This window comes from Hemiscyllium ocellatum, chromosome 37 (genome assembly GCF_020745735.1).
Source record: "Hemiscyllium ocellatum isolate sHemOce1 chromosome 37, sHemOce1.pat.X.cur, whole genome shotgun sequence".
Taxonomy (NCBI): Eukaryota; Metazoa; Chordata; class Chondrichthyes; order Orectolobiformes; family Hemiscylliidae; genus Hemiscyllium; species Hemiscyllium ocellatum.
The window spans coordinates 40,278,022-40,298,633 of NC_083437.1; the positions used below are offsets into that span (position 1 = coordinate 40,278,022).

General features: G+C 42.3%; 1 protein-coding gene across 1 annotated transcript in view; it reads left to right on the top strand.

Moving 5' to 3' along the window:
- The window catches only part of ctnnbip1 (catenin, beta interacting protein 1), a 119,869-nt gene extending 102,411 nt beyond the window's left edge, over positions 1 to 17,458 (top strand). Inside the window, exon 4 of the mRNA XM_060852101.1 lies at positions 10,383 to 17,458. Within this exon, the coding sequence (XP_060708084.1) occupies positions 10,383 to 10,441 (59 nt within the window). The 3' untranslated portion in view covers positions 10,442 to 17,458. The remainder of the gene's footprint in view (positions 1 to 10,382) is intronic.
- Positions 17,459 to 20,612: the final 3,154 nt, after the last annotated feature.

Below are 20,612 nucleotides of genomic sequence, written 5' to 3' on the forward strand. Positions count from 1 at the left end.
ACAGATTGAAGAATGTTGGGACGTTGAGTCTAGTGCACTCATCTGATGCACTAATGTACACGCACACATAAATATAACAGTGCAGGCAGGGGTCACTGGATAGCAATCAGAATCAATGACCATGACCAATATGCACTTCCCTCATCCTTGCACACTGATGTTAATTATATTATTGCAGCTGCGGCCAACTAATTCACCGTAGACTGAGGATTAAGCCAGAGAAATGGCTCTAAGCTGTGGCTCTCTCTGAACGGTACCCCAATTGACTTCAAAGCAGCTATTTAACTTGGTAATTTACTTGGTGGGTCCCAGAATGAAAAACATGGATGATACTGTTTAGCAGTAGCTCAATCTAAGAATGCTATTTTCTCCAAAGGAATACTTAGGCCTGTGCTTCCCAAGCCTATTCCCCAGTGACCCCATTTGGAGGATTGAAATTGTCAGGCCAGAGTCAGAGCTGTCAGAGTGGATGGAGGTTATTGTGAGCAAGTGTTAGCATAATATAATGTACATTGTAATTTACTCTCTCTGCTCTGTCAGTTGTGATTTGGAGGTCAGGGTACTCACTTTCTCATGTGTTCCCACTTCCCGCCTTGTCACACTCACTTTCACTTTCTCACACTCAATTCACTTGTACTTTCTCTGCCACATATTTTCTCACTTTTTCGCTCTTTCACCCATAACTCTTTCACACATGCTCACTACACTGTCAAACATACTGTCAAACATACTCACGTTCTCTCTCTATTTCAGATACTTGCACTCATTTTCTCTCAGACACACTTTTCTCACTCTCTCCCACACTCACCACTCACTCTGACATACATGTTCACTCTTACACTTTGTTCATGCTCTGTCTCACTCTCTTAGTCCCTCTCATTCCAACTTACACTCTTTGTCACATGTGATCGCTCCTTACTGCGCATTGGCAGTTGTAGGAGCCCTTAACAGCCAGGCTGTACTGAGGAGCAGACATAACAGGGTTGGGAGGTGGGCTGTGGCAGTGCCATTTGCAGCCCGGCTGAGCTCGCTGGGTAGAGTAGGCTCCAGTGCACAGTGACAGCACTGTCCCATACACAGGGCACAACCATTGCCTGATTAGTCTGTCCCTGGGAATGCACCACGTTGACTGCTCCGGGTGCTGACCATCTGATTGTGGCGAGCAGTCAGCCAGTGACCACCCTGATGTTTAACGCTCCTGCTATCATTCTACATGTTGTATTCCATGTATGTCATTACAGGTTTGGGATCATAATTCCCAGCTTAGGTTTTGGTGGTACTATGATGTCCACAAGTTGAAGTAGTAATCATTCAGAAATGATATCATTTGTCCCACAATCTGCCTATGCTTTCGAACCCAAAAGCCGGAATGGTGAGGCAGAGCAGTGACTGAAAAGAAAGCCGATCCTTTACCCTGGATCCCATTACCCATCCTGCTTCAGCGTGTTCACGGTTACACAAAGACACGGCAACTTGCAACCCTGAGCAAGCTCATGCTTGAACTGAGAGAGAGAGGGAGAGAGAGGAGCAATCTCCCACAACCCAGTTTTCTTGATTGCGACTCCACTATCATATGAAGTGCTGAGTGAGCCATTCTCCTAACTGATATATAGCACAGGGAGGGAAGTGTGGGTTAATCTTCAAAATGGAAATTCATTTTGTGAAAATGGTGTTAACTCAGAATTGTTTTCTGGATGGGGTTGGTGGTCAGCGATGGTGTGACCACCAAGAGGCATTGAGAGCGCTGTAGGCTCAGTGGATTGCAAGCTTTGCGTCACAGATCTGTGCTCCAAAATGAGAGCATCTTCCTCCATGTTACAAATTTGAAATGAGAGGAGGACAACATGAGCTGGTTACCAGCAATCTCCATAGGAACCTGTTGGCAGCTTGTCAGAAAAACACATTGGGTACTGCAGCTACTCAGGGCTGTACGTATTCTGATTAGAGTTGGAGAACCAGGTGGAGCTGTTGGTTTAATTAGATTTTCGTACGTCGATCCTGCTTATGAACTGAAAGAATCAGCTGTGAGCGACTTGTGATGGCAAGTTTGGAGTCAGGACTCGAGGGAAAATCTGTGTATTATTGGATTCCCTTCATCTGCTGAAACGCTCCAGCCTCTCTTTATTTACTCCTGGCTAAAGTACACACACAACCAAGGGAATCAAACCCTGGTAACCAGAAAATTCTTGCACTTTAACAGCCTGCCCTGAAAGCATTGATCCTTGGATTGACTTGATTGACAGTTGAGAATGCTGCCCTGATTCTAGGGGGAGAGGAAATCTTGGACTCTGCAAAAGGCTTTTTTCATAAATTTAGCTCTGTCATGGCAATGGCTAGAGAAAACATTCATACTCACGAGGATTGTTTGTTTGTACAATTCTTTTCAAATCAGAATTTTAAGGATCTTAGTGACATCTGCTTGGAGAGCATAATAAACAAACTGAGAAATGTTCACTTCGTACCATTGTTTGAAGTACCAAGGCCATGCCCATTAGTTAGTTTGGATCAAGACTGGGGTCAGTGGTAATTGCCTGAGTCAGTCCTGCAGAGTGCCATTGGGCATATCATATGAAGTTGATGTCAGGGGCCGATTTGTATGGAGTTAGCTGATCACATCTGCAGTAGCAGATGGATCACCAGAATCTGGCTTCAGTTCCTTTGCAATGTGGAGGTGGAAAAATGAGCTGGGCTTCAGTTCTCCTGGTTCATAGCCAATGGCTTATCCCAGAGGTCTACTTACACAGGCATTGGTTCTGGTGAAACTTAGAAATCATTCATTGTCAAATACTTTGGCAACATTTACCATCTCTGCTCACGTTTGTCGAATGTCCCCTTGGTGCCCATTGCCCATGGAACCCTACCCCAGCCACCCTTAGCTCTTTGAGACAAATGTAAGAGCAAAACAAAAATTTGACTTTGGCAGTCAGGAGTTTAATTTTAACCATATGTCCTACTTTATCACTGATGTTTTGCAAATTGCTTGTTTTTTTTAAATAACTTAATTTGGAACTGGATAAAGCACTGGTTAGGGAACAATTAGGGTACTGTGTGCCATTCTGATCTTCACACTGCAGTGAGAATGTGGTTGGAGGAGAGGGTACAGAGGTTGTTGTTTAGACTGGAGAATACTTATAATGAAAAACTGACCCTTTGGTCCAACTTGTTTGCACCGACCAGACACAACAATCTGACCTAGTCCCATTTGCCAGCAGTTGGCCTGTATCCTTCTAAACCCTACCTAAAGCCTTTCATATACCCATCCAGATGCCTTTTAAATGTTGCAATTGTATCCGTGTCCACCACTCCCTCTGGCAGTTCAGTCCACATATGAACAACTTCCTGTGTGAAAAGGTTGCTCCTCAAGTCTCTTTAAAATCTTCCTCCTCTCGCCTTAAAAATACACCCCCTGGTTTAGCCAATCTCCAGTCCTCCAACACCTCAGCCATGGTTGTGATAGTACAAAAAGCTGACATGTTTGCATCAATATCAGTCACAGGTGCGATGTGAAAATGCTGGAGGTTGGCTAATTATTTCAGAAAGGCTGTAAGGAAAAACCAGAGAACATTAGACTGGTGAGCCTTACGGCAAATTGTTGAAGGGGTTTCTGAGGGACAGGGTTTACGTGTATTTGGAAAGGCAAGGGCTGATGAGAGATAGTCAACATGGCTGTATGCTTGGGAAATCATGTCTCATTAATTTGACTGAGTTTTTTGAAGAGTTGACAAAAGCTTGTGTTTTCTTTGGAACAGTGGGGGCTGAGGGGAGACCTAATTGAAATCTGTGCAATTATAAAAGATCAAAAGAAAGTCAATCAGATGGCAGTCTTGCCTTTGGTTGAGAGGCTCATAACCAGGGGGCATTGATTTAGGATAGAAGGTTAAGAGGGGATTTCAAAGGAGAATCTTTTCACCTGGAATACGGTGAGAACGTGGGAGAGCAAGAAATCCTCTTAACATTTTATAAAGACCTTAGAAAAATACAGTTGACTAAACTATAAGACTGCTGCAAATGTGTTGCTGGTCAAAGCACAGCAGGTTAGGCAGCATCTCAGGAATAGAGAATTCGACGTTTCGAGCATAAGCCCTTCATCAGGAATAAGAGAGAGAGAGCCAAGCCGGCTGAGATAAAAGGTAGGGAGGAGGGACTAGGGGGAGGGGCGATGGAGGTGGGATAGGTGGAAGGAGGTCAAGGTGAGGGTGATAGGCCGGAGTGGGGTGGGGGCGGAGAGGTCAGGAAGAGGATTGCAGGTTAGGAGGGCGGTGCTGAGTTGAGGGAACCGACTGAGACAAGGTGGGGGGAGGGGAAATGAGGAAGCTGGAGAAATCTGAATTCATACCTTGTGGTTGGAGGGTTCCCAGGCGGAAGATGAGGCGCTCCTCCTCCAGCCGTCGTGTAGTTGTGTTCTGCCGGTGGAGGAGTCCAAGGACCTGCATGTCCTCGGTGGAGTGGGAGGGGGAGTTAAAGTGTTGAGCCACGGGGTGATTGGGTTGGTTGGTTCGGGCGGCCCAGAGGTGTTCTCTGAAGCGTTAGTTCGGAGTCCGTGTGGGATCAGTCGGTTCCTTAGGCAGGTGCTGAGGAAGGAGATGTGGCTGTAGACCAAGAGCTGGGAAATGTGATTAGACTGGATGGTTCTTTGTTGGCTGTTGTGAACACAATAGCCCGAAAGGCCTCTTGCTGTTTTGCAAATTTCAATGATTTTTAACTACCTTCTGAATCAGACTGTTGTCATGATGTGTCCATATTGAAGGGTGTAGCATTTTGAGAATGAGACGTCGAACAAGAAGAACAAATCAGAGTCCTTGTACTAATCCTGATTTGGTCTCCAGCGTGGAGGTTTGATGGTTGATTGGTGCTTTTGCACTTTAGTTTGCAGTAGAAATGTTCTGCCTGTTGTGATGTTGTAATACTACTGTGGAGGCAATGACCAGCTTCATTTTGAAAGCTTATTTTCAAAGAACAAAATTGAAGAAACTATCTCACAAATAGCAGCTTCATGTCAGACAATGCACCAAATGAGAAAAAGTTAGTGCGAGAAGTTTGGCAACTTCTGAGTATTCCAAAACATTGTGCAGCGTGTACTGCAGAAATTCACCAAGGCTCCTAAGATGAGCATCTACTAGGACCAGGGCATCAGATACATGAGATCACTATCACCCATCCAAGTCACTCACCAGCCTGACCATCCAGTTGTATTACTTTCTGTCACCATCCTGGAACTTCTTCCATGTACCTACAACAAATGATTGCAGCTGTTCAAGAAGACAACTCACCAACTTCTGAAGGGCATGAAGGGATGGGAAATAAATGCTGACCTAGCCAAGAATTCCACATCGCTGAATGAAAGCAAAATTTTAAAAAGAGACTCAGCTAACCAATAAAGGGAGTGCTGTTAAGCTGCACATACTAATACCTTAAAGACCAGAGACCGCTTCAGACTTACATTGGCTACGGCACAGTCTAAAGGAACAATGTTTTAGAAAATACTTTAAATGTGAATGCCAGGGAGCCAATCCAGTATGTCAAGTAGATGTTAGACAGGTCTCTGCACTGACTAAACACACAGGGATGTTACACAATGATTAAGATGCTACACAAATGCAAATTGTTGCAGTCTTGACTCTCCACTCAGTGCTTTCAATTAGAGCTGCTGTTGGGAGGCAGTCGGGGGCAGGGAGAGAGGTTTGGGTATTGGTGGCATAGGCTCCCCGAGCTGGAGTGGGCTGCGGAGTATTGAGTACAGTTCAGTGTCGGTGCTTTGTTGGTCAAGCTGGGTTTCGCCATGTTGTCTCAACCTGATCCTGGAAAATGAGCAATGATCTGTAAGGACTAAAATCAGTATATGCCTGTGACCAAACCGAAGCATTTTGTATTTGGGTGGATGGAAAAGCCGGTTCCTCTGTTGAAAAAAGCCCAGGTGGGCTGTGTATGCAAGAACATTGCTATAGATATAATATCTCTAACAGGGACACAAGGGAGGGACCAAGCTATGTAGCTTCTTTTGTCTGCTTTTTTTTAATGTTGGCAGTTAATATTGAGACAAGTACAATTCAAAGAAAAATCAGCCTTAATTATGGCTGGCTTATTTAAATTGAGTAATGTGTCTGAAGGTGTTAGCATGAGAAACATGAGCCTGAAAGAAAGAGCAAGTCTCCAGGGCAGGTTAGTAACTGTGGGTGTTATTGGAGGACAGATACATTGTTGTTGCAAGTTCACAGCAGTAGCAAGTGTACATTTGTTTGTTTTGAGGAAGGATAATTACAAATCTTCAGTAGTTACAGACTTAATGTATTATTTCTTCATGTACCTCATTGAGTGTTCAGTAAATTAACATTTTGGTGTATAAGCTGCAGATTTACGAAATGTTTATTTTGATGGCTTTCAAAGTAAAATACAATTGCCTGTGGGCACCCAAGTTATCCTGTGAGAGAAGGTAACCTAGCAACCTTTTTAAAAAGTACTTGGATGAGCACTTAGAGTCATAGAGATGTACAGCATGGGAACAGACCCTTCGGTCCATGCCGACCAGATATCCCAACCCAATCTAGTCCCACCTGCCAGCACTGGCCCATATCCCTCCAAACCCTTCCTATTCATATACCCATCCAAATGCCTCTTAAATGTTGCAATTGTACCAGCCTCCACCACATCCTCTGGCAGCTCATTCCATACACAAACCACCGTCTGCGTGAAAAAGTTGCCCCTTAGCTCTCTTTTATATCTTTACCCTCTTGCCCTAATCAATGTCCTGTACAGCCACAACAATACTCTGACCAATACAGGAAAGCATACCAAACGCCGCCTTCACTATCCAATCTACCTGCAACTCCACTTTCAAGGAGCTATCCCAAATCAGTCCTTGTCTTTCCAAATACATGGACATCCTGTCCCTCAGGATTCTCTCCAGCAACTTGCCCACCACCGTTGCAGTGTCATAACATTTAGGGGCCAGTGCAGGGAAGTGGGGCTCGTGTAGATTGTATATTTTTGGTGGTACAGACTTGATGGGCCAAAGGGCCTCATCTGCACTGCATGATTTTGATTCTAAATGCAGCAAGGAAGGAATTTATTGTTCAATCTTTCACTTTGATACCAATGGTTCAGATGTTGAGCAAGTTGAGGCACACTTCAATCTGAAGGGATTAGTGCCTGATATACAGCAGTGGTCAGAAATGCAGAATCAAACAAAATTATCTGAAGTAAAAACATGGAAGTCATTTCCGTTTACCAATTCCTTTTCAAATATAGGTGGGTGTGGGTGTGCATGCACATGTACGCTACATTGTGGTAATGTTACTGAACATAGGCATTCAAATCCCTATGTGAATTCCAGATGTTTTCCTTGGAACATCAGGGGCTGAGGGGTGACCTTATCGAAGTTTATATTGGGTTGGGATATCTGGTCGGCATGGACGAGTTGGACTGAAGAGTCTGTTTCCGTGCTGTACACCTCTATGACTCTACTTATAAAATCATGAGGGGCAAAGCCAGGGGTCTTTTTCCTTGGTTGGGGGGGGGGGGGGGGGGCAAAATGAGAAGGCATAAGTTTAAGATGAGAGAGGAAAGATTTACATCGGACCTGAGAGTCAATGTTTTCGCATGGAGGGTGGTGCATGTCTGGAATAAGATGCCAGTGGAAGTGGTGGAGGCTGGTCCAACTACTACATTTAAGGGGTATCTGGATGAGTATGTGAATAGGAAGGGTTTAGAGGGATATGGGCCAAGTGCAGGGAAAAGGGCTGAGGTCAGATTGGATGACTGGTCGGCGCAGATGAGTTGGACCAAAAGAACTGTTTCTGTGCTGTATGACTCAATGATACATTGGCTAATATCGCAATGGCAGATTCACAAAACCTGTATTGTGGGTTGTCAGCTGTGATCCTTCAGATTATAATTTCACTTGTTTTGCTTTACTGCTTTGCTGATAACACTTGTACAATTTCTTCCATTTACAAAGCCACTCTATTTTGAAAATATCTTATTCTGTCAGCATTAGTTTACTGTTTCCAAGTTGCAGAAATAAAATTGCTTAAAAAATACTAATGGACTATATATTTCATGTTGGGAGAGATTTTAGTTTTTTCATTAATCCAATCTAAAGTTTCCAAAAAGTTAAGGGGAAGACTCCGTTTTCTCAAGAGTATCAAGGACACGTATACTGCAGAAGTTTAGCCTTTATTGCCTCATATAAATGAATGTTTATTGAAGAAGTCTCAGCTTGCTACTGCCAGTAAAGGCAGCACTTGCATGCTGAATTTGGATTTCGACTCTCTGGTTCAGGTTAGAATTGCACTTGCTGGTAGATGCTACAGAAATATGTTGGAAACATCAGCCTTCCTAACTTTGGCTATAAAAATGTCTTTTCTCAGTCTGCCCATACAAGCCAGCAAGCTGCTTCCTCTGTTTTGGCCTCCCTGAATCTATAAAGAACAGAATGGCTTACTTTTCTAATGCACATTTTAGAACATCCCAAAGTACTTAGATGTTGAAGTACTTTCTGAAATGAAGCCCCTATTGAAAAGGAGAAAGCGCAGCAGCTAATTTGCACAGAGCAAGTTCCCACAAACAGCCATGTGATGTGGCCACACAATCTGCTTTAGCAATGTTCGAGGGCTATGTGCTAAAATGCTGGGGATAGCTCCCATGCAGCTTATCAAAATACAGCCAAAGAATGTCCACCTGAAAGAGCAGGATGGGGCATCAAATTTATCGTCATCTGAAAGAGGCAACACCATTCCCTCTGTGTTAGACTGGAGTGTCAGCCTCAATCTTTGTGTTCAAGCTTCAGGACTGGAACACACACAACCTTCTACCTGAAAGACATGAACGCTACTTATAATTAACATGACTCTTTAATGTTCCAATCCAAAGAGATGCAGGTTAGGTGAATTGGCCATTTGAAATTGCCCAAAGTGTTCAGGGATTTGTCGTTTAGGTGCATTAGTCAGGGATAAATGTAAGACTCTCAGGTTAAGGGAATGGTCTAGGTGGGTTACTCTTTGGAGAGTAGGTGTGGACTTGATGGGCCAAATGGCCTGTTTCCACACGGTAGGGAATCAATTTTTAAAAATTTCGTATTGACCACAATAAGAAGGGTAAAAGTTGCAATCACATGATTGAAATTCTACTGTAAGTCTACATTTTCAGAGAATGACTGAACTGCAAAGATACTGACCCTGCTAACAAAAACACAGAGATTTTAATACAAATAAATAGCTATTTACACATAAAACAACAAGGCAGTGACTTTGCAGTTGAATCCAGAGCCTAGTGGCTGTGGAACCTCTCCAAAAACTTGACCTCTCACTGCAGTAAGATTGCGCTTACACAAAGTCCCTCACCACATTGTACTCATTCTTTCAATCTGAAATGGTCCAAATTGCCTGAAAATTCTGATCTTTTCTCAATTCAAACCGGTAGTTTTATCCAGGTTAATTTCAACTTGAGTTCAATTTGAAACTTCCTTTCAGCACTTGGACCCTCCTTGCTCCGTCTCTCTCAATCCTGCATTAGTTGTACTTAAAAATGTCAAGTGTTTTTTTTAAAAAATGTCATTGACTGCTTTTGAATGCCTTATTATGTCAGTCGTCTTCTTAAGTACAGAAGCCAGCATTTTTCTCGAAGTTGCCCTCTGTGCTCATGACATACTTATTTAGACCTCGTTCCTCCCTCCTCCCCCACACCCATTCTTAAATGGCTGGACAGCACAATATAATCCTGTATCTGTCACAACCATGTGGTAGACCTAAAGTATCTCTCCATGGAAGTCAGCTGGAAGCTTCCCTGGCGATTACTTTCCATCCTTCATGGGGAGGTGAGCAGCAGTGTTGAGAAGATCAGCAGTGTTTATTGCTCATTCTCTCATTGTCATAGAGAAAGTGGTGAGCTGCTGCCTTGGTCTTTCTGCACAGGCATCATTGTGAACTATAAATGTACAATGACTTTATATTTCCATCTGTAGGAAATCATGTTAAAGAAAGATTGCTGCAGATTGGTGACATTGGAATTGAGACTTATTTAATGAACATTCTCTACTACTGGCCCTGAGTTCCAATTATTATTGTTCCAGATAAAATGAACAGCTATTGTCAATTGCAGATCCTGGTTTGATTTTAATTTTATAAAGTGTAATCATGAAAACTTTTCCTCATATTCTCCTGCATCTAAACGCGTCTTTGAAGTGTGCTGGCCCTCGACATCCCAGTCAGTATATTGCTGGCAGATTAAGACAGTGAATTCAAAACCCGAGGCACTCAGAAGTGCAAACCAAGTGTGTCATTATCAAGCTGGTCGCTCTTTCTTCTGTAAGATAGAACCTGCAAATAATTTCAATAATTATTTTAACTGGTATCTCCATTTTAACTTTTTTTTTTAAACCCTTGCAGGTGCAGAAGATGTCGTGATGGCCTTTTCCAGACAAGAAAGTGAGGACAGGCGACAATGAAGGGGAATCGTTACTGATGGTTGGGAGCAGGCAGTAAGATTATCGACAATGTGTGTGAAGATTCCAGGGTGTTCATGAGTTGCTAGTCTCCTCATGTGCTGCAACATCACAGCTGTGTATCTGTGATAACCAGTGTTGCTCATCAGGACAGCCTCGACCGACCAGGAAAAAAAGACTTGGTTTTTTGATTCAGGCAGGATGCACTGTCCGTCTGTTTTATTTCTGTTTGTTTGAGTTGGATTAAATTTTTTTTGTAAATATGTGTGCTGCAGGCCGTGAGCAATCTAAATGCAGTTTAATTAAAGCTGGTCTGTGTCCCTCGTGCTCTGCACTGAAACATCACTTATCCACTCCCACTCTAGACACTGATGCAGTATTTTCCAGCCTTGCCAGTGGACTCTGTGGAGAATTGATTAACATTGCACGTCCTTTACAGCAGAATAATAAACACAACAGACTGGAAACAGCAGCATACAGAGCATTCGGACATTTTGAAATGTTAAATTAATTTAAGTTGTAAGACCTCCTAAAACTAGCTTTAGTTATCTGTTCTTTTTGTGTCAGCAGTTAAGCAGCATGCACAAATTTTTAAACAAAATCTTACGTCATGACCAAAATGTAATCAAACAGCTTGTGTGCTTTACTTTCATTTCTCTTGGCCCCCTGTCTGTTTTTAAAGGAAAATGATCACACAGGCTGACAGTTTACTAAAAGAAAACACTAGCTGCAAACACCAGAGTGAACAAAAACAAAAAACTGATTTATGCAACATTCGGGAAGCAGGCCATCAGGGAAAGGTGTAGTTTTAAACATTCAAAATGGCAAAGTTACTGTTGAAGGTACAGTTAGAGAGTAACCTATCCCGTCAGCCCTGGGAGAATGCAAGCATCCATTTCATTGCCTTTGTGAAGCGTGGATGTTCACAAAGTAAAAGTCTGCTGTGTTTTAATCATTCATATTTTACAACGTACCTCTCAAGCTGCCCAGCAGTTTGCAGTTTTGACTCTGTCTTAGTTTTAGTATTTCTTACTCTGAATGAAACGAGTATTGCATGTGTATATGTGTTTTAATGTGACAGCTGAATTGATGTTGGGATGCCATTGCCTGGTAATACATTCACATCGCTCCAGATATTCTTTGAAGCTATGTGCTTCCAAATGAGTTATACCCTGGCAGATGCTGTGCTCTGAGCAGTATTGTCCTTGACTTGGGTTGCAGTTAAGGAAATGTATTGATTTTTCACCCCTACAAATAAAAGCCAGCAAAGAACAAAATATTAAGAGGTGTCTGATTCAGGAAACACCATTCCTTGCTGCAATGCTGTCAAAACTTGCTTGCCAGAATGATTAACACCTCCCTCCCCAAAGGTAATGATACATTAAACTTCTGCATTAAAATACAAGATTTTCAGATTAATACAAGCTAATCTTTTGAGTAAAATGCTTGTTTCTAAACTGATGGGGATATTTCAAAGCTTCAGGAATGTTTGCCTTTCATGAAGTGCTGCTATGCTTTGGTCACAGTCAAAAAGTGTAGTGCTGGAGAAGCACAGCCAGTCAGGCAGCATCTGAGGAGCAGAACAGTGGACATTTTGAGCACAGCTCTTCATCAGGAATTCCTAATAAACCGCTTATGCTCAAAACGTCAACTCTCCTGCTCCTCGGTTGCTGCCTGACTGGCTGTGCTTTTCCAGCACCACACTTTTTGACTCTGATCTCCAGTATTTGCAGTCATCTCGTTCTCCATATATCTTGATTAGCAAAGGCAAATTTATTTTTAGTGCGAATACTCTACAAATTCAACACCTGTGATACACCTGACTTTTGTATTCTATGCTGTATCTATTGAAAATCACAGGAAATCTATCCTCCATTTACCCCAACCTCATGCCAGTTTGAGACACAATGAGTTTACGACTTCAATCAACTTATCCTGATTAACAACTGCTCTTGTTTTATGATGGCTTGAGTTGTGAGATCCTCTGGAACTTTACTCTGAGACAATGGATCTCTCACTGAAAACTGTCACCCATGTTCAATTTGATGTGGAGCTGCCAGTGTTGGACTCGGGTGGACAAAGCTAAAAATCTCACAACACCAGGTTATAGGTATGCTTCTTCACATCTGCTGAAGGAGCGGCACTCCGAAAGCTGGTGCTTCCAAATAAAGCTGTTAGACTATAAGCTGGTGTTGTGATTTTTAGCTACATTCAATTTGAGTTGAACGTTTTGCCCGCGTTTTTCTTTATGGCAGGGAACTGTTTGTATTTGAATTAGTCCCTTTTGGAATTATTGGTGGGTATTAAAAAAAAGGATCATTTCATTATATGTGAAGTTAGCAGTAACCTTATTGTTGTCTGATTTTACAGAGCTTACATCGTGCTGAAAGGGGAGCCATTTTAGAGTCATAGAGACGTACAGCATGGAAACAGACCCTTTGGTATAACCCGTCCATGCCAACCAGATATCCCAACCCAATCTCGTCCCACCTGCCAGCACCCGGCCCATATCCCACCAAACCCTTCCTATTCATATATCCATCCAAATGCCTCTTAAATGTTGCAATTGTACCAGCCTCCATCACATCCTCTGGCAGCTCATTCCATACACGTACTATCCTCTGTGTGAAAATGTTGCCCCTTAGCTCTCTTTTATATCTTTCCCCTCTCACACTAAACCTATGCCCTCCAGTTCTGGACTCCCCGACACCAGAGAAAAGACTTTATCTATTTATCCTATCCATGCCCCTCATAATTTTGTAAACCTCTATAAGGTCACCCCTCAGCCTCCGACGCTCCAAGGAAAACAGCCCCAGCCTGTTCAGCCTCTCCCTGTAGGTCAGATCCTCCAACCCCGGCAACATCCTTGTAAACCTTTTCTGAACCCTTTTAAGTTTCACAACATCTTTCTGATAGGAAGGAGACCAGAATTGCAAGCAATATTCCAACAGTGGTCTAACCAATGTCCTGTACAGCCGCAACATGACCTCCCAACTCCTGTACTCAAAACTCTGGCCAATAAAGGAAAGCATACCAAATGACGCCTTCACCATCCTATCTACCTGCGATTCCACTTTCACGGAGCTATGAACCTGCACTCCAAGGTCTCTTTGTTCAGCAACACTCCCTAGGACCTTACCATTAAGTGTAAACGTCCTGCTAAGATTTGCTTTCCCAAAATACAGCACCTCGCATTTATCTGAATTAAACTCCATCTGCCGCTTCTTGGCCCATCTGGTCCAGATCCCGTTGTAATCTGAGGTAACCCTCTTCGCTGTTCACCACACCTCCAATTTTGGTGTCATCTGCAAACTTACTAACTGTACACCTTGTGCTCGCATCCAAACCATTTATGTAAATGACAAAAAGTAGAGGGCCCAGCACCGATCCTTGTGACACTCCACTGGTCACAGGCCTCCAGTCTGAAAAACAACCCTCCACCACCACCCTCTGTCTTCTACCTTTGAGCCAGTTCTGTATCCAAATGGCTTGTTCTCCCTGTATTCTGTGAGATCTAACCTTGCTAATCAGTCTCCCATGGGGAACCTTATCGAACGCCTTACTGAAGTCTATATAGATCATATCTTCTGCTCTGCCCTCATCAACCTTCTTTGTTACTTCTTCAAAAAACTCAATCAAATTTGAGAGACATGATTTCCCACACACAAAGCCATGTTGACTATCCCAAATCAGTCCTTGCCTTTCCAAATATATGTACATCCTGTCCCTCAGGATTCCCTCCAACAACTTGCCCACCACCGAGGTCAGGCTCACTGGTCTATAGTTCTCTGGCCTGTCTTTACCGCCCTTCTTAAACAGTGGCACCACGTTTGCCAACCTCCAGTCTTCCGGCACCTCATCTGTGACTATCGATGATACAAATATCTCAGCAAGAGGCCCAGCAATCACTTCTCTAGCTTCCCACAGAGTTCTCGAGTACGCCTGATCAGGTCTTGGGATTTATCCACTTTTAACCATTTCAAGACATTCAGCACTTCCTCCTCTGTAATCTGGTCATTTTGTAAGATGTCACCATCTATTTTCCTACAGTCTATATCTTCCATATCCTTTTCCAAAGTAAATACTGATGCAAAGTATTCATTTAGTATCTCCCCCATGTTCTGCGGCTCCACACAAAGGCCGCCTTTGTTGAAGCTTTTTCTCTTGCACTTTTTTGGATAAATGCAGGAATGCCATACTTTGAATACCTTGTTCAATCAGAATTTACTTCCAAACAATCAACATCCTTTTCTCCTGTAGTATAAATTGTTATAATGGTTTTGAAATTTGGCACTCTTGCAAGTGTCCTGAGGAATTAATGACGAAAAGTTTCAACAAATTGCCTCTTTTAAGTAATGATAAGTTAACACAGTTTTGTGACCTGTTGGATGGACCATTACTGAGTATGCGTTGGGAGGCAATAGTATAGTGGTAATGTCGCTGGGTTAACAATTCAGAGCCCCAGATTAATGTTCAAAAGACATGGGTTCAAATCCCACCATGGCAGATGGTGAGGTCAATAAAAAAGTCTGCAGTTAAAATCATATCTCACGTTGACCATTTTCATTGACAGTTGTTGACTGTCACGAAAAAAATCTGGTTCACTGATGTCTTTTAAGGAAGGAAATCTTCCAACCTACACGTGACTCCAAACCCACTGCAATGTGGTTGACTCTGAAATGACCTAGAGAGCCATGCAGTCAGGGATAGGGAACAACTTGCCAGTAGCACGAAAGAAGTTACAGGGTCACAGCTGGGTCCTAGATGCTGTATAATTTATGAGCGAAATGTTCTGGAGGAAATATCCAAAATTCCCAGGAAAGCTGTTGGGGCTTTTGAGGTTTAAAGGCTCTGTGATGTGCTTTGCGGACATCCATTGGTATCTTGAAAGGCTGTCTGGTACATGTGCCTGTGATGTGCTAAGCCCCTACTTACACTGCAGATTTGGTGCCCCTTTTGCAAAACTGGGCTGGCTGCGTTCAGAAAAATACCTAAATGTGACCTAACCAGCAATCCTTAATTTATGAAGAATACCATGCTTAGTCTAATAAATGAGAGCTGCATCAGTGACTGGTGTGTCCCATCTCCATGTGATTCCATAAAGCTCATCTATTTGCAGCTATCCAACTGCATTGGCAGCAACATAGCCTCTGTTTGGTTCTGTTTCCCACCTGTGTCAATCGTGACAGAAAAGAAATTTACTTGTGGCTATGAAGCCATCTATTGCCTATACCATAAGTCAACTGGATTTTGCAATGCATCCAAAAAAAAAGACTCCTTTAGTTTAAAACTAGGGACCCAAATACATTCATTTTTAGTTCTGCCCTGTGGCAGTGTAGTTAGTGTACATGCAGTTTTTGTACCATTTTTTGCTAACTTGGTTTTGTACATTATGCTGCGTATTGCACTAGTTAATAGTGACAGCTCGTGCTGTAGGTCTGCAGGTACTTTGGCGTGGTGGCTATTTATATTTTAGTTACTATTTGCCCTTCAGCTAATTAATCCCCTCATGGGGGGCATGGAGAGAGTAAGTTTCGCTGCTGTAGGGAAAGCTGTGGTGCACCGTTCAACAAGTTGGTTTTTTTGGCTGCACAGCATTACTATTGTGCTGTAAACTTCCCATCCCAATATTCCCGAGCCTGCTGCCATTATCTTCCAGGAGTCTTCACCTGGGTCTTTGAGTTACTAGAAGCCAGACTCTACACTTTCTCTGAACAAACTGCAAAGCATTAAAGATGATTCAGATGTATTTCATTGAGCATTGTGGTTGCATATGGAATCTGTTTCTGAATATAATATTGGTAGTTTTTAAGAGGAGTACAACGTAATGATGAAGGTGTAGACAGAAATAACCATCAAATACCAAGTGTGGAACACTGACCCTATACTGCTGAAACCAGGAAAGTATGTCTGCAAGGTGTGAAGAGCTGGGTGAACACGGCAGGAATGAGTCCTGAACTTTTATTTAGGAACATTAAGGAATACCCCAGGAAGACATTTTTACCATGTTATCCCCCAGAAGGATCATTTTTAATTGTTATTTGAAAATCAATCGATCAAATTTTCAATGCCCTGTGAAAATTGTAATTGTAAAGCCATTTCTTAGTTCTGTAAAATAATTGAGATCTGACCTTTTGAACGAATCAGGCTGGTATAAATTAGGCTGGTATAAATTAGCTTTTAATTGGAAGAGCGAGTGAGAGAAGCTTACCCTTTGCCTTACTTTCGAATTGTTTTCCTCACTTTCTGCCTGTACCTGCTTAACTGAAATTAGACACCGCCTTCTCTCTCACCCCCTCAAACCAATTATTGTCTTTGTGCTTTCCTGCTCCACCCTCCAGTTTTAGTAAATATGAATTGTAAACGTAGCAGTGTTTGTACTCTGGGTGAATATGTATAAACTGCACCTTTGCAGTAATCCTTTCTATCATTGGAACAGGCCACAGCCATACATGCCTAAGGACTTGCACTGTCATGGCTGAGTTCCAGAGCTGCTAGACTCCAGTGTTACTGAATGGAAATGAGTCTGGTTTACCCTAAGCATCTTGAGACATCTTCCCCCGAGCTGATTAAATCTTCCTGTTTCTGTTTGGTTGTATTTTATAATATAACTCTGAAAGTAAACTACAATGCTTTACTGTGGCAAAGTAATTTTTGATGGGGGGGAGGGGTGATGTTGGAGAGTAAGAAGTTTATTAAAGTATCACTGTTGTCCTAAGACCTGCTGACCCTAATGTGTCATGTTTTGTAATAAAAATAAAAATTTGCCAACTATACATCTTTCAGATTATTTTTTATTACAATTTTGATATCTTTGTGAGTCCATTATCACTAAGTACATGAACAAAAATGTTTGGAGGGATATGAGCCAAGCTCAGGCAGATGGGACGAGTTTAGTTTGGGATTATGGTCAGCATGGACTGGTTGGACCGAAGGGTCTGTTTCCATGCTGTATGGTTATGACTTGAAGTTCACCAATTTCTGCCTCCATAACTTCACCCAACTGTACCCTTGCCTCCTCTTATCTGCTGTTGAAACCCTTATCAAAGCTATTCCATGCTGGGTCTCCCTCTAAACTTGAATTTGTCTACAACTCTACCCGCATCCTAAATCCCACCAACTTCTCCCACCCATTTCCTCATTTATTTACGTTAACTCTCTGTTCAGAGATGCATCAATTTTAAAATTCCCTTCTTTGTTTTCAAATGACTCCATGATTTTGATCCTTCCTATCACTGTAATCTCTCCAGTGCTACAATTCTTTGAGATCTCTGCTCTCTGATTCTGGTCTCCTGGTGCATATCCAATGTGAATTATTTCACCGTGACCATATCTTCATCTGCAAATGGCCTACATTCTAGAATTTTCTACCTCAATTACTCCCGCTCTCTTGCTTTTAAGATGTTCCTTAAAACCACTTCATTGGTCATTTGTCCTAATATTTCTTTGTGGTTCAGTGTCAAATCCTGTTTGATAATGCTCCTGTTAAAAATACAATGTAAATACAAATTGAATTGAGACTGATGATTACTGTCATATCGATGTAATCTTAATTTAAGAAAGATAACGAGTATTTTTTTCTCCCTTAATATATTTAAAGCACACATTGATGAACCAAAGTCTATGAAGTTAAATTTTAGCTCAGTTAAAGAAAATTAACTGCCAAAATCACCTTCAAATTAAACTTTGCAAAACTGTACAATTAAAATCTTGCATCTATTTGTATTACCTGCCAAACTTCATTGTAAATTTCAATATTTGTAATAGAAACAAACTAATTATATAAGCCTTGTACAAACCTAGTTGCATTGGATTCTGTCATTACAGCACGCTAAGTTTACATAGGCAGCATCTATTATAAATATTAACAAGGAATGCTATAATTTAAAATGGGAATGCAATCATTTTGACCTGAGGACTGTGTTATGTCCATGTACACTGATCCAATTATCCTTCAACTGAAGAATAAACTAACCATTTGCAGTGTTCCTAGAATTAAACTGGATGATGTCAGATGCTACTGCCAATGTTCAGCAAGTAATCACTAGCTGCAGAGATGAGAAATTGGGGTTACACAGATATAAAAGACAAATATCTGGTTAGACAGATATAAAAGACAGCAGCTGCAAAAACATAAGATGCATGTGTAGCATTTTGCAATGTGCTGTCTGCTAACTCAGTCATAATGGGAATTCCCCAAATGTAAGTTTTGTGGATTCAGGGAAGGACTGAAAAACGCAGGTCCTTGTAAAGACAGTCTCTCAAAGCAGCACGTCTACTGAAATGCTTTTCGGTTAAATGTGAAAATATGTTTTTTCTTGCCCTTTTTCACCTCTAATCCTAAGCTATTACAGGCGGCACAGTAGCTCAGTGGTTAGCACTGCTGCCTCTCAGTGCCAGGGAGCTGCGTTTGATTCCCACCTCAGGTGACCGTCTGCATGGAGTTTGTACATTCTCCCAGTGTCTGCGTGGGTTTTCTCCCACGATCCAAAGACGTGTAGGGGAATGGGTCTGGGTGGGTTACTCTTCGGAGGGTTGATGTGGACTTGTTGGGCTGAATGGCCTGTTTCCATATTGTAGGAGTTCTAATTCTATCAGAATAGAATAACCTTTATTGTCGCGTGCAGTGGAAAGTTTGTAATCTTGGTGCCATCTTAGATACAGGGTACCTAGGTACAGATAATTTGTCACAGTTTTAAAAAAAATTGGTTAGCATGGGGTTAGACTTTAAGAAATCCAGAATGGAATAACAAGTGACGATAAAGTACTTAAGTTTCTGTCCTTTTCCAATTTGAGTCCAACCGGGCTTCAGAACACGAGGCCACGATATCTCCATGCGCTGGTCTCTGTCCATGACACATTCTGCTGCTGCTTCACTCCAGCCTGTGCTCACTGTGCTGCCCATTCGGGGACGTGGCTCCGTGATTCGGTGTGTACTCACTCTGCTTCCCACTCCAGGACTCAGCTCCATGATTCACTCTGCTCCCGCTCCAGGACTCAGCCACAAATCGTCTCCCTTGACTCCATTCTCCAGGTAGTTAGAAGTTGGGTGGGGGAAGGAATAATGCTGCAAAGACAAGAAAAAGGAACTGGCAAGCAAAGGAGCTCCAATTGGAGAATCTTACTCAGCTGCCACCTCTCCCGTTATCCCTCATTAATGAATCCACGCAGTGTGTAACAAAGAGTAACCCATTTGACTTATTCTTACTCTTGGCACTTCCAATAGTGCAGGGTTTCCCAAAGTGGGGGTCATTTGAACACAGTTGAAGCACAATAATTACCCAGGAGCTCTGACCACGTAACAATTGTGCTCCATGTCTAACAGGCGCCTACACTGTGACCGCTCTGTCTCATTTCTTGCTGGTGGTGTGGATTATGAAAATTTTGAAGTCTCTAGTTGGAATTGTAACGGAGAAACTTTGGGAATGCCTGCAGCCCACGTTCACTGTATCACAAAGAGGACAAAGAATATGGAACAGCTCTTCTCTCTCCTAACTGTGAGAGCAGTAGGATTAAAACTTCCCAACCTTACAATTTCACTTGGGAGAGATGTGGTGTGGTTTTGGTTTGTGTGTGATTTTTAGTTCTATTGTTTTGCATATGTAGAGTTTACAAATCAGAGTCACAGACATCACAGGGTATGTATTCTGATGAAGTGTCACTAGGACCTGAAACATTAGCTCTGCTTCTCTCCACAGATGCTGCCAAGCTTGCTGAGTTTTTCTAGCAACTTCTGTTTGTGTTTATGATTTCCAGCATCCACAGTTTTTTTTAATTCCAGGAATTTCTGTTTTGGTTTTTTGTTGTATTATTGCTATGGATGATGAAAGCTAAGGTCTGTACCACGCATTTTCCTGTCCTTCACAGCACACGATCCGCTCCAAATTTAGCACATTAATACAATACCTATGAGGACTCAAGGTTCCAGGCTTAGACTGTCAGGACCAGCAAAGATCTTCATCCTGCCTGATCCTGAGCAGTACAACGTTCTAACCTCCGTGGCAGTTTAAAACTGAAAGAAAGTGTCTGTGTCATTAGAAAATTCCAAATGATAATTGGGGTCAAGAATTACCGTCAATGAGCTGGGATTTCCCTTCATGGTTTTCATTTTCTGCCCTGATGTCACACATTGCAGCTGAATAACAATGACCTAATTGAAGTGGGGCTCCCGGGA